Raw genomic sequence first — 13703 nt, forward strand, 5'->3', positions numbered from 1 at the left:
TTTGATCCCCATGATATTGGATATGTTTTATCTGATTTGAGTTGGGTCAATGACATGCATGAAAAGCTTGAAAATTTTGAGAGAAACCAAGTTTGGGTCCTTGTAGAGTCACCCCCTAATGTTCACACCACATGCACAAAATGGGTTTTCAAAAACAAACAGGGGGAGGATGGGTTTGTAGTGAGAAACAAGACTTGACTAGTGGCTCAAGGTTTCACTCAGGTTGTGGGAATAGACTTTAGAGAGATGTTTGCACCCGTGGCTAGCCTAGAAGCCATTAGGATCATTCTTACATTCGCGGCATCCAAAGGTTTCAAGTTGTATCAAATGGATTTCGAGAGTGCTTTCCTAAATGGTTTTATTCAGGAAGAGGTCTATGTTAGACAACCCCCAGGCTTTGAGCACCCTAAATACCCACATAGAGTTCAAGCTTAGAAAGGCTTTATATGTGCTTAAGCATGCACCTAGAGCTTGGTATGATAGGCTTAGTTCTTTCTTGCTAGAGCATGCGTATGTGATGGGACCAGCTGATAAAACTTTTTTCACTCTCAGACGTGATAATGAATTCTTATACACTTGTGGCCAAGTTTGTAGAAACTATAAGCAGAAAGTTCGAGATGTCGATGATGGGAGAGCTCAACTTCTTTCTTAGGGTACAAATAAAGCAATGCAAGTAAGGTACATTCGTCCATCAGACGAAGTACATCAAGGATTTGCTAAAGAAGTTCGACATGAGTGATGTGAAGCCCTTCGCAACACTGATGGATACCTTGACCGTGCTTGATCCAAATGAAGATGGTGAGGAGGTGGACCAGTGGGAGTATAGGAGCAAGATTGGCTCTCTCCTGTACTTGACAGCGACAAGACCCGACATCCACTTCATCATCTGCTTGTGTGCTCGCTTCTAGGCTTCACCAAGGACGTCTCACCTCCAAGCAGTGAAACACATTCTGAGGTACCTCAAATATACTCTTGAGTATAGGCTTTGGTTTTCTACTTCCTCTTCGCTTTCTCTTCTTGGTTTTTCGGATGCGGATTTTGTTGATTGTAGAATTGACTAGAAAAGTACCTCTGGTACTTGTCACTTCTTGTGTACTTCTCTTGTGTGTTGGTCTTCTCGTAAATAGTCTAGTGTTACACAATCTACTACTGAAGCTAAATATGTAGCTGCTGCTAGTTGTTGCTCATAGATTTTGTAGATGGTGGCTACTTTGAGGGATTCTGTGTTAAATTTCAGGAGTGTGCCACTTTTGTGACAACACCAGTGTCATAAGCTTAGCCAACAACTCAGTTCACACTATAGAACCAAACACATAGATGTGAGATTCCACTTTCTAAGAGACCATAATGAGAAGCGAGGTATTGAGTTGAGCTACATAGATACCCAACATCAGCTAGCCAATATATTCGCCAAGCCTCTAGATGATACAAGATTTGTCTATTTAAGAGGAGAGTTTGGTGTGTGCCATCCCTATGGCATTATGTGAGGGGGAGTTATCCTTTGTACATACTCTACCTTATTTTTGTTGTATTTGCATTATATTTCATTATGTAATATAATCATAATAGTTGAGCTTTGACCTGTATGTCTTTAGTATTTACGATTGCTAGACTTGAATTTGGACTAAGTTGAGTAGTTGTGTGAAGCAATCTTTTAATCTTAGGCTCTTCTTGATGCTTTGACATGATACATTTCAAGTAAGCTTGCTTTCCTTAAGATAAAATTTGGTAATTTTATGAATCATGTAGGCTATAAAATGCTACATTCTTGATCACCATATTCATAATTGCTTAGGCTTAGTCAATGCTTGTATTAAGGCTAATCTGATGAATATCTTGCTCTAGGTCTCCTTGGTACACGATAATGGATTGGGGAACATTACACTATGTTTTTTTGTCTTTATTAAATGTTTAGCTCATGACAGAACCTTGGGGGAACATGTGTTCCTTGTGTCACAAAGGCACTACTTAACTTGATCTTGTGACCATTTTGACTTATGTGAATCGAATAATCATGAAAAATCAAGTCTCTTGTGGTAAACTGTGATCCAATACAGTTGTCTTGAGACCTCAAGGTGTTTATCGTACCCAGTCGTGTGACACTTTGCTTGGATAAGAGGCAACTTGAGGATAAAATACAATTCAAAGAAATGTGCCTAACTATTTAATTCTTTTTAATCACTTGATCAATTTAAGTTTTGGTTCATATGTGAGCGTTTGCAAAGCCTATTGTCATGAATGCTTATTTGCCTAGTTTGAGATTGAAGTTGGTTAATTCTTAATGCTTATATTACCTCAACACGAGTGGATGCTTATGTGGTAGTCACTTTTAACATGATTTGGCTATGTGAACTTCAATGCGCCAACCAATTCTTTGGGTTTACCTTGTAAGCTTCATGTTCTTGTGTCCTTATCTCTTTTTGAGCCTCTATGCGATTGTGAGCTCCACTTTCTTCTTTCTGGAGTCCTTTGACGTTTTCAGCCTTTGCAAATGCTTTGTTGTATACTTTTGAAAGCTCATTAGGTTTACATTTTCATGTATTGCATAATGTTTTGTCCTTGATATTTGTATTGCCAAAGGGTGAGAGCATATGGACAAAGATGAGAATATGCACAAATATACTACAAAGGAGGAGAAATAAGAAAATTTGCAACAAACCTCAACAAAAAATGAAAAATGTGCATTCATCAAGAGGGAACATTAGTTTTTGAGTTTTTGAACTTTTCTTGATCTTTTGTGGTTTTGGCTTATCTTTGCCTATCTTTGGCCTTTTGCAATCTGTCTTATGCCAAGTGAATTGTGTTTACTTTTTCTCGAATTTTTGTCACTTGGATGTGCTTCACTTCTTCTATCTTAAATCTTTGTGCTTTGAGGTTTATCAATGCACTCATCAAGGGGGATATTGAGAAACCAAGTGGAGAAGTGCCTTGGTTTTCCTTTGATGAGGCACTGACAACAGTCGATATGTGTTGAACTTGATTAGCTTGTGTTTGTGAATGCTAAATTTTGTTCATGTCTAACTCGAGTTGGTGGTGTTTGGAATTAGCAAATTCTTTTCTGAACGTAGAAAAATTATACACACTGGAAGTTCCAGTGTTCACCAGAATTTCCGGTGTGGGCAGTGTGTATTCATCGGGCTATTTCTTGCATAGAGTAATTTTTCAGGAGAAATTAGAGATCAATGCACCGGAAGGTCCGATGAATGTGATGGCTACACCAGAGGGTATCACCAAAGTATTTTCAGTATTGAAGCAGAAATGAAAGCAAACACCGGATGGTCCGGCGATGGACTTTGAGAGTGTTAGAGTATTTTCTACAGAGAGAAGATTTTTTGGCGCCAAGTTTCATTATGTACGCCGGATAGTCCAGTGCTAAGATTGTGAACACCGGAGAATGCACTAGACATTTTGTTGCAGAGAGGTTGCAGAAGGGTGGTTCGGTGAATTGGCACACACCGGATTATCCGGTAATGGATATGAGATCACTAGAAGCTTTCACCGAACCTTTTCCTATAAAGAGCAAAATTTTCCTGGAACAGGTAATGTTATACTCACTGAATGGTCCGGTGTTCAGGAGCAGAACACACCGGAACATCTGGTGTTCACGTTTTTTGCAGAATGTGCTCTGAGTTGAAGTTTTTTGATTTTGTGCTAACCTGGAGATGTTTTAGAATGTGGAGAAATGTGTTTCCGTTTCATGATGTGCATGTGATGGATGCAACTTGACGATCGATGGTGGGTGATCGGGGCTAATCAGGTGCTTGGTGCCGGACGATTAAGAAGGTCTAGGTGGAGTCAAGGCTGATTCTATTTGTACACATGAAGGTCAAGCAAAGTATGAAACGAAGGATGAAGATGGCGTGTTGACAAAGTCAAACGAAGGAGATATCGGTGCAAGTGACAAGACGACCCGAGGGATCGGGAGCGGGAGAGACTTACCGGCGGTCAAGATTGCAAGATGGAGGATACATGTCATCATCGGAGTACTTGCTTCAGGTAGAAGCAAGTGGCAATTAGTCACGCTTTGAGAAGCGTGCTAGGGTTTCGCGGTTTGGCCTCAAAATCGTAGGGGGACTGGAGGAGTATGTGGCACCATCGTGAAGCTTGCATCGAGATGAAGCTAAGTCGTAAAAGTGTTACAACCGTCTGATGAATGGAGAGGAAAATAGACTAAAATACCCTCGGTGGTCGGTAGAAGTGTACTACAAGTGAGTGATATTTTAGAAAAAAACTAGAAAACTTGGGGTAATAGAGGGATAGGGCTATAGGAGAAGATGAACTAGCCACTTGAGCTCCCTTGTGCCACCTATTTGAGAGCTTACAGCTAGGGTTTTAGAGGAGAGAAAGATGAGTGTTTAGCCTATGTATTGGTGAGAGTTTTGTGATGAAAAATCTTTGTAATCTACCTAGAATAGGACTAACCTCTGCTACAATGAAGTTTATTTTTCTTTATGCTATTGTGCTCACCTCCTTCTAATTTTTCTCTATTAGGTCTCTTGCAAGTTTGCAAGTTTTTGGGTTTTTGGATTTGATTTTCGTTTTGATTTTTTGGCTGAAATTTCTGCAGCTTGTGAGGTCATTTTTCTTATTGCTAGAGGTATAAAATTTGTATACACATGCTTATATGATAGGGTCTTGAATTTCCTTACCTCTAGATAATCAACTTAGAGAGTTTCGTTGCTCGGTGTTCATCTTTTTATATTTTGTTGTAAGTTGTGACCTTTTGAGTGCTAATACACATGGATTTATCTTAAATAGAACCTATGCTTCGTATACTATCTGTGGAGTCGCGTTGTCTCGATTTTTTCTTGTTAAAATTTCTCCCTATTTTTATTTCCGCATGAGATTTAAGGTACGTTGGGTGATCCAAATAAGAGAAAATCATCAATTTTGCAAGAAATTTTATTGTATGTCTATTCATCCTCTTTTAATCGTCGTTCTCGGTCCTACACTCTATATTGAACCTAGAGCAACCTCTTGGTGACATCAGGGGCTCTATGTTAGAGCATGGCATGCTGCTCATCCCAAGGACACCACCGCTGAACCTTAGGTCACCTACTCGCATTCCCTCATCGTCATTTCCATGCTTCTTCGAGAAAAACTAATCAGGCTGGAATAACCAATCGAATTGTTTCGGTAGAAAATTAAAGCAAATTCAACACATTAAAGTCCAGTTCCAAACACTTCACCACGCTAGAAGACCACCTTACCAACGGAGCTTGTTGTCCATATCATCATAAATCACAAGAAAATGGGTGGCAAAGGATAGTTTCAAACAATGACATACTGGGTGAAAGTATCATGCAAAAAAGTAAATGGATTTTTGCAACTTTACATATAAACCATTCCAGTGCTTAGCTTATTTGAGAAACAGCGCCTTGCATCTAGTGATCAAACTACACTACAATGTTCTCATTAAACCCCAAAATTGAAGGAATTTTGACCTCTTTTCTGCTGATTGCATCTAAAATTCTGAAGCAGGCAGCTCTAGTAGTAGTAGCAGCTATTCATCCCGCGTGCGGTTGCAGTACTCATAATTCATAAACAAGAAAAATTCACCCTCCAAATCTTTAGATTAGAGTCCAACGATCCGCTGCAAACAAGAGCTGCAGAGCAGGAGCAGCCACGGCACGAGCAGCATTCGTCGCAATAACCTCCCGATTTACTCACGAACGCCAAGCTTTTCACTGCTCCAGCATGGCCGTCCAGCACGGCCAGACACGTATAGCCCGCCGCCGCCGCTCCCCGCCTCCAGACCCTCACCGTCCTATCCGCCGAACCGCTGCAAACCTCGGCCCCGGTCGCGGCCAGGCACAGTACGGCCTTCGTGTGCCCCCTGAGCGTGGCTGTGGCGGCCACTTGCTCGCCTGCACGCTCCCACACGATGACTGTCTTGTCGCACGCGCCGGAGTAGAGCACTTGCCCCTCGATGCCCAGCGCCAGCGCGTTCACCGCGGACCTGTGGCGCTCCATGGTGCTGACCAGCGCGAGCTTCCTCTGCCCCCGGTGGCGCCTCCACGCCTTGATCGTCCTGTCGGCCGACCCAGTGTACACGTGCCCGTCGGCCGACACGGCCACGGCGTTGATGCTATCGTCGTGTGCCCGCGCGACAGACTCCACACAGCGGAGGCCGGGCAGCCGCCACACCTTGAGGCTTCGGTCCCATGACACGGAGTACATGTGCACGCCGTCTGGGGACAGCGCGAGCGCGGTGACCGCGTCGACGTGGTGCACCCAGGTGCGCTTCCGGTGCCGCCGGACCTCCACGTAGTTCTTCGGGGACAGGAACGTGCGCAGGCAGTCCGCGGCGGTCGGCAGGACGGCGCGCAGCGCAAGGTGGCAGCTCCCGTTCCTCCGACCGGCGTGCCACACTCTGATCTTACCGTCCTGGTGCGCGCTGATGAGTCCGTTGCTGGTGGCGACAACACACTTTATGGAACTATTGGTGATTGCAACCGTAGAGCTGGCCTGCTCAGCCCGTTGCACGTCCATGGCCATGTCCAGGGGCCGCAGCTTGATGTGCCCGTCCGACGAGGCGAAGTAGAGTGAATCGCCTACGACGGCGAGGCCGGATACGTAGGATGAGTCGCCTTTGACAGTGGCAATGCACCGGTAGAGGCATGGGCTCAAGTTTGGGTAGTTTGGGTTCTGGGAATACTGTAAGGAAGGGTGACTTGACTGTGACAAGAATGATGTGGTTTGTTTCTCACACACATCCTGAGCATGGGTTTCTTCTTGTCTACTAGAGGAACTCATGGAACCAGTCATCAGACAAGAGCTCACTGCAATATTGCAATTTGCAATCTGCATGGAAGCACAGAAAGAAGTTTATGATAAGCATCAGTAAGGCAGTAAGTGCTCGTCTTTATAGTAAGTGACCTGAAAGGTTCGTTATAGCTGACGTGCTTCACAAAGGAAGATAAGAATGCAGTGCAGAAATATCCAACTGACAGGTACTTAAGTGGGGGAAAAAGACAGTCTAGAATGCTTTAGATTCTGAGGACAGAATTATTGGTAAAAATGTCTGTGTCAAGATGGCTGCATTGAAAACTAAAATTATGTGCTACATCGACTAGCTTTCACTGGATCATTCATGGAGACTTTCTAACAGGTAAAGGTGATCTCGTGTACTCATTGTTTCTTGCTAAGAATCAGTTTTAGAAATATCTGTCCAGAAATGCATATACACATCAATGGATATACCTAATGTGGATTTTTTTTCGAAGCGATAGCAGGAGCTCTGCTGATTTTTTCATAGATTAGAGGAAAGAAAAAAAAAACAAGAGTCTGAAAACAACCCAGACACACTGCAGACTGCGTTCACGGCTAGCCTCTTAACTAGGAAAGAGACTCAATAGGAGGGCAACCGAGGCCTAGCCAACTAAAGGAGGAGTCCAGAGAAGGCTGCTGGAAACCTGCAAACAAAGGAGGAGTTAATCTTCGAGCACTCCCACAGCTTGCTCCCTCCAAACAGCTCTCCTAACCTCAACCGACTCCTTGATCAAGGAAGCAACCCCCTGAGCTAACAAAGATTGATTTTGAAAAACTCTTCTATTACACTCCTTCCAAATATGCCACCAAAAATAGATGACGATGCCATTGAAGTCTTTTCTGTTGTCATGACCAACATGCTTATTGGCTTGGCGCCACCAAGCGCGGAGAGTCTGACATGAGTCCAACTGAGGAATGTGATGCAGGTAAAAAAAAAAAGTGATTTGTTGCCAAGTTTTCTTGGTGAAAGAGCAGTCTTTGCACAGGTGATTTGCAGTTTCCTCCTCTTGATCACATAGCCGACAAGTTGTAGAATCTCCCCATCCACGTTTAGCCAAGTTGTCTCCCGTTAGAATCTTGTTTTGGAGAAGGATCCATGAATTTTTTTGCATTTGGATTCAGCTTTTGCACTCCATATGTTTGCCATGTTATACCTTCTGAAACTGCCAAGGAATTGAATTTGATACGCACTTTTTGTTGTGTATTCGCCATTTTCGGTCCACCTCCAAAAGATGGAGTCTTGGGAATCCTTAGAGATTGTTAAATCTTGCAGGTGCTCCTAGAGTAGCACCAACTGATCAAGTTCAGATTGGGATTCAATTGGACCAAGCCAATTAATCCAATTTTGGTTTGGGAGAGCATTACAAACAAGTTGTTTCTTTCTTTTAGATTTCTCATAAATACTCGGGGCGATGTTCTTTGGCGCTTGTCCATTGATCTAGCTGGATTGCCAGAAGAGGGCTTTCTTTCCATCCCCTAGAGAAACGATCGTCGAAGCACTGAAGGGGTCCAGGTCTGATTGATCACAGGGCAAGTGCATTTGTGTCCAAGGCCTACCCTCGTCTTTCCAACTAAACCATAACCATCTGATCCGAAGAGCACAGGCAAACTTCTGTAAGTCTAAAACTCCCAAACCGCCTAGGGTCTTTGGCAAACATACCGTGTTCCAGTTTACAAGGCAGTGACCTCCAGTTACCTTCTCCGGCTCATCGCCTCTCCAAAGGAAAGCTCTCCTCAATCGGTCAATCTTTTTGAGCAGCCATTTTTTTAGAGGGAACACAGTGAGGAAGTAAATTGGCTGCAAGGACATGACAGTCTTGACTAAAGTTTCTCTTCCCGCAAAAGAAAGAAACCTGCCTTTCCAACCCAGCAGCCTACTACCTATCTTGTCAATCACCAGTTGAATATCCGATTTTGATAGTCTTCTCTTGTGCAGCGGTAGACCCAAGTAACGGCAAGGAAATTCACATATCTTCCTTGGAAAGTTTTGTAGGAGATTATCTGTGGGAATTTCATCACATCGTATTGGGTATATCTCTATCTTGTGCATATTTGTTTTCAACCTGGAGCATTTTTCAAAGGTTGAGAGGATCTCACTAAGAGCCGTGAGGTTCGAGTGTTTGGACGAGCGAAAATAGCCGCATCATCCGCATAAAGGGAGCATCTCATGCTAGCCCGACGAGGCAAAACCAATTTGATGATGTTCCTTTGGGCCGCAAGCTCAATAAGACGCTGCAAAGGATCTATAGCTAAAATGAACATCATCGGCGAAAGGGGTCCCTTTGACGAAGACCTCTGGCATGCTGAATTGATTGACCCGGCTGTCCGTTGAGAAGGACTCTAGAAGTTGAAGTTCTAAGGAGAGCCGAAATCCAATTTCTCCATCTCAGACAAAAACTAATGGCTTGCATAACTTCAATCAGGTATGGCCAGTTAATAGAGTCAAACACCTTTGAGATGTCAAGTTTGATGAAGAGTGCCGGTTTTTTCAACCTTTGCAGCTCACGGATTACGTTCTGCGCGTAGATGAAATTGTCATGGATGCAACGTTTCTTAATAAATGCACTTTGGCTAATTGACACGATGTCCTTGAGTCTCTTTCCCAACCTGTTTGCTAAGAGTTTTGTTATGATCTTAGAAACGCTGTTTATCAGGCTAATTGGGCGGTAATCTGCCACCCTAACAGCTTCAAACTTTTTCGGCAGTAGAAGGATGTTCGCCTCATTCATGAGAGCAAGGTCAGGAACGTTGAGGCTGTGGAAGCACTTGATTGCTTCAATCATATCCTCTTTTATGATGTGCCAGGAGGATTTGTAAAAGATCCCTATAAAACCATCTGGCCCCGGGGATTTTTCATTCGGCACATTCTTAAAGGATTGCTCTATCTCCTCTTCCGTGAAAGGCTGCTCAAGGTCTGAAAGATCGGTCGCTTGGTAGCCCAGCTCCTCTCAATGGAGACAGTGCTCTCTATGAATGTTTGTGCCCAGCTGGCCTTTGAAATACCTAAGCAATTCTGCCTTCTTTTGTTCCATGTTTAACACTGTCCCTTCTTCCGTATCCAAAGAGTGAATGAAATGCTTCCTCCGTCGCGCATTTGCTCTAATTTGGAAGAATTTTGAGTTTGTGTTTCCCTTCCGAACCCAAGTCAATCTCGAGTGTTGTCTCAGCCGGTTGTGTTCAATTGCTGCTAGCCTGAGTACTTTTTTCTTCAAATATCGTCTAAACTCCTTCTCCTCTAGGGTCAGTGATCTCTGCTCTTGCGCGATGTCCAGTCTAAGGATAACCTCATTTGCAATGGCCAGATGCAACCGAGTGTTTCCAATCAACCTTCGTGCCCAAATCTTCAAAGCTTTTGCTGTTCTATTGAGCTTGACCCATAGTCGCAACAAGGGATTCAGAATGTTAACCGGTTGCTCCCAGGCGGTCTAGACTGTATCCAAGAAGCCTGGCAACATAACCCAAAAGGATTCGAAACGGAAACCTGAATATCTCACCAAATCTTCCTCACCTCGAACTACTAAAGCACAATGATCAGAAGCCGCTGATGAAAGAGCATAGAGGCCTGCTCGAGGGAATAACAGGTCCCATTCCGGAGAGGTGAAACAGCGGTTGATACGGGTCAGGGTAGGGCAGCCTTGCTCATTGCTCCAGGTGAAGTGTCTCCCTTTGAGCAATGCATATACACATCAATGGATATACCTAATGTGGATTTGACTTGCCATGTTGGGAGTACATGCAGCTTCCTTTTCTTTCTTGGCTCTTTTCTCCCCACTTTCCAGCATGCATATTCTTCCACCAAAGGTGAGCTTGCAATGATAACTTGGCTGTAATCTGATCTCCATATGCAGATTTTGGAGTGATTCTTCAGCTACTAATTTCGTTGTAGTAATATATTCTTGTAAATATACTAAAATAAGAGAGGACTTACGCTTTGCTACCAAATCCAGATATTTTACTCTCTTGAATTCCAGGGACACCCCAGTACCAATGCTGCTGTCCTGCATAAAACCAGACAGATACGTAATGCACCCGGCAACAACTACTTCACGAGGCACATCAATTTGGCAATTATCTCACACTAAACACAAATTCCAGTGAAAAAGGGCTATGCAATGCAAAGATGTGGAGGCCGTGTAGCAATGCCTATTCATAATTGAGGAGCGATTCAACAAAACATTCGAACGTAAACTTGTTACGAACAACATAGTATTGGTGGTTTTCTTGAAGAACATTGATAGAAATGTATTGCCACAGCTCATAGCCTCAGTCTTGCTCAGCAACACTTATCTGAAGCACACAGCCACAGAATTAAAGCTGTCAAATTGCAAAGGTTCTGCCCTACAAATCAAAAGGATTCACAGATGTAAAGCCATATCCAAAACACAAGATTAGCTACTTTAAGGTCTTTTGTCTGACAAAAATCGAGCTATCAAGGAGCAAAGTTCAAAATAAATAGCTTGGTTGTGAGAAGAATAAGATACACTATCTTGAGCAGGACCACTTGAGAAGCCCAATCGATATCTCACAACACAAGAGGCAGCCAGCACTAAACATGTTGCATTATCCTTTGTTTATCTTTTTTTCGAACTGACGACATGAGCTCTACCGAGTTTATATTAGAAGGAATAAAAACGCGGACAAAGAAAACAGAAAAACCAGATATCCTCTTACAACCGCCTTAAAAAGGGCCTTGAGGATCATGGCAAGAAAGAAGAAAAAGAAGAAAAAAAACAGCAAAGAGGGTCTGGACACATGGACGCTGAGGAAGAAACAACCTGCTAGTGTGGGGGCATTTTGAGACCTGCTCGCCCCCACTCACCAACAGGTCCTTCCATATAATCCTGGAAAGCTAATCTTCGTTGCTCAATGTCCTCTTTGATTCGTTATGCAACTTTGATCGATGACAGAGAGAAATTCTACGGTTGCATTCCTTCCAAATGTTCCACCAAAAATAGATTATAGCTTCATTAAGATCCTTCCTGTAGCTTTTATGCACTTGTTTGATTGCCGCTTTCCACCATCCTTTGCACCTGTTTGATTGCCGCTTTCCACCATCCTTCGATTGTGGAACGATTTTTGAGGCCTGGAATCCCCGTGATCCTTAGCCAGGTAACAATTTCATCCCAAACTACTATGGTGAAATTGCAGTCTTTACAAAGGTGGTTTGGAGTTTCGTCGCCCTGACTGCAGAGTTTGCAGGTTGGGTCATGAGGCCATCCACGCTTTGTCAAGTTGTTGGTTGTGAGGATTTTGTTCTGTAAAAGCACCCATGCAAAAAATTTGCATTTCGGTTCAGTTTTCGCCACCCAAATTTGCTTCATGTTATGTTTCTTGATTGTTCCCATAAACTAGATTCGGTAAGCCGACTGAGTGGTGTATTGTCCTTGATCCATCTATCTCCAAGTGATATCATCTGAAGTTTCTAGATCTAATGATAATCCCTATAAATTTTCCCAGAGAAGCACAAGCTGGTGTATCTATTGGCTTGTTTGCAGCCAGTCTAGACATCTCATACAACCCTGATTTGGCAGAGCACTTGCCACTGTTTGGTTTTTCCTCTTTGACAAACGGTATAGGTTAGGTGCTATGTTCTTTGGGGCGAGGCCATGAACCCAACTAGAATGCCAAAAGGAGGTTTTTACCCTGTTACCCAGAGTAACCACCGTTGAAGCATGAAAGAGGTCTTTGTCACCTTGGTCACATGGCAAAGGTAAACATGTCCAAGGTCGATCTTCCTCCTTCCATTTGTACCATAGCCATCTCAAGCACAAAGCTCTTGCAAATTTTTGAAGCTCTAAAATACCAAGGCCTCCTAGCGATTTGGGCTTGCATACCGTGTTCTAGTTTACCAGGCAATGTCCTCCACTTACTTTCTCTGGCTCCTCCCCTTTCCAAAGAAAACTTCTTATGCGGTCAATTTTCTTGAGCAGCCATTTTTGAATTGGGAACACCATGATAAAATATATTGTTTGTGTTGAAAGAATTGTTTTTACCAGGGTTTCTCTTCCAGACGGTGTCAAAAATTTTCCTTTCCATCCTGGTAGTCTTCCTCCTAATTTATCAAGTAAAGGTTGGACATCAACCCATCGTATTTTCCTTATGTGCAACGGTAGCCCGAGGTATTTGCATGTAAATTGTCCAATTCTGCCAGGGAAGAGCTGAAGAATTTGGTCCATTGATTGTTCGTCACATATAATCGAGTAGATCTCAGTTTTGTTCAGATTTGTCACAAGGCCGGAGCACTTCCCAAAAACTTGTAGAATGGTGTGGAGGGTTATCAACTCGTCTCGGTTTGGTTGAGCAAAAATTTCCACATCATTAGCGTATAAGGAGCATCTCAATTTTGCCCCCCGCAGGAGGACATGCCTTAGAAGATTTTGTTGCGTTGCTAGATCAATCATTCTTTGCAAAGGGTCAATGGCCAGGATGAACAATATTGGAGACAAAGGGCCACCTTGCCTAATGCCTCTTGCATGTTTAATGGTTCTCCCTGGGGCGCCATTCAACAGAATGCATGAAGAGGAAGTAGACAAAAGCATAGATATCCAATTTCTCCATATTTGTCCAAAACCGAGAGCCCCAAGGACTTCTAGTAAATAAGCCCAATTAATTGAGTCAAAAACCTTTGAGATGTCTAATTCAATGAACAAAGCTGGCTGTTTGGTTCTTTACAGCTCACGTATCATGTTCTGTACATATAAGAAATTGTCGTGTATGCAGCGCTTATTGATGAAAGAGCTTTGTCCATGAAACCAGATCTTGCAGTCTAGGTGCTAGTCTATTGGCTAGGATTTTTGTGAAGATTTTTGACATGCTAGAGATTAAGCTTATCGGCCTGTAGTCCCCTACGGTTGTACATTCATTTTTCTTCGGCAGCAAAGTCATGTTTGCTTTGTTGATCAAAGCCAAATTGGTGGTACGGAGATTGTAAA

The 13703-nt window shown here is 43.2% G+C and overlaps 1 protein-coding gene across 1 annotated transcript; it reads right to left on the bottom strand.

Annotated features, from left to right (window-relative positions):
• Positions 1-5330: 5330 nt before the first annotated feature.
• LOC133925839 (protein JINGUBANG-like) lies at positions 5331-6964 on the bottom strand. Its single transcript, XM_062371588.1, has one exon. It carries the CDS (start codon positions 6808-6810, stop codon positions 5539-5541), a length of 1272 nt encoding a protein of 423 aa, XP_062227572.1. The 5' UTR covers positions 6811-6964; the 3' UTR covers positions 5331-5538.
• Between the last annotated feature and the right edge of the window lie 6739 nt (positions 6965-13703).

The sequence above is a fragment of the Phragmites australis genome, chromosome 8 (genome assembly GCF_958298935.1).
Source record: "Phragmites australis chromosome 8, lpPhrAust1.1, whole genome shotgun sequence".
NCBI lineage: Eukaryota > Viridiplantae > Streptophyta > Magnoliopsida > Poales > Poaceae > Phragmites > Phragmites australis.

What these genes read in the sequence shown, in the direction of transcription:
- LOC133925839 (XM_062371588.1), bottom strand. Translation starts at nt 6,810, where the DNA reads ATGCAGATTGCAAATTGCAATATTGCAGTGAGCTCTTGTCTGATGACT.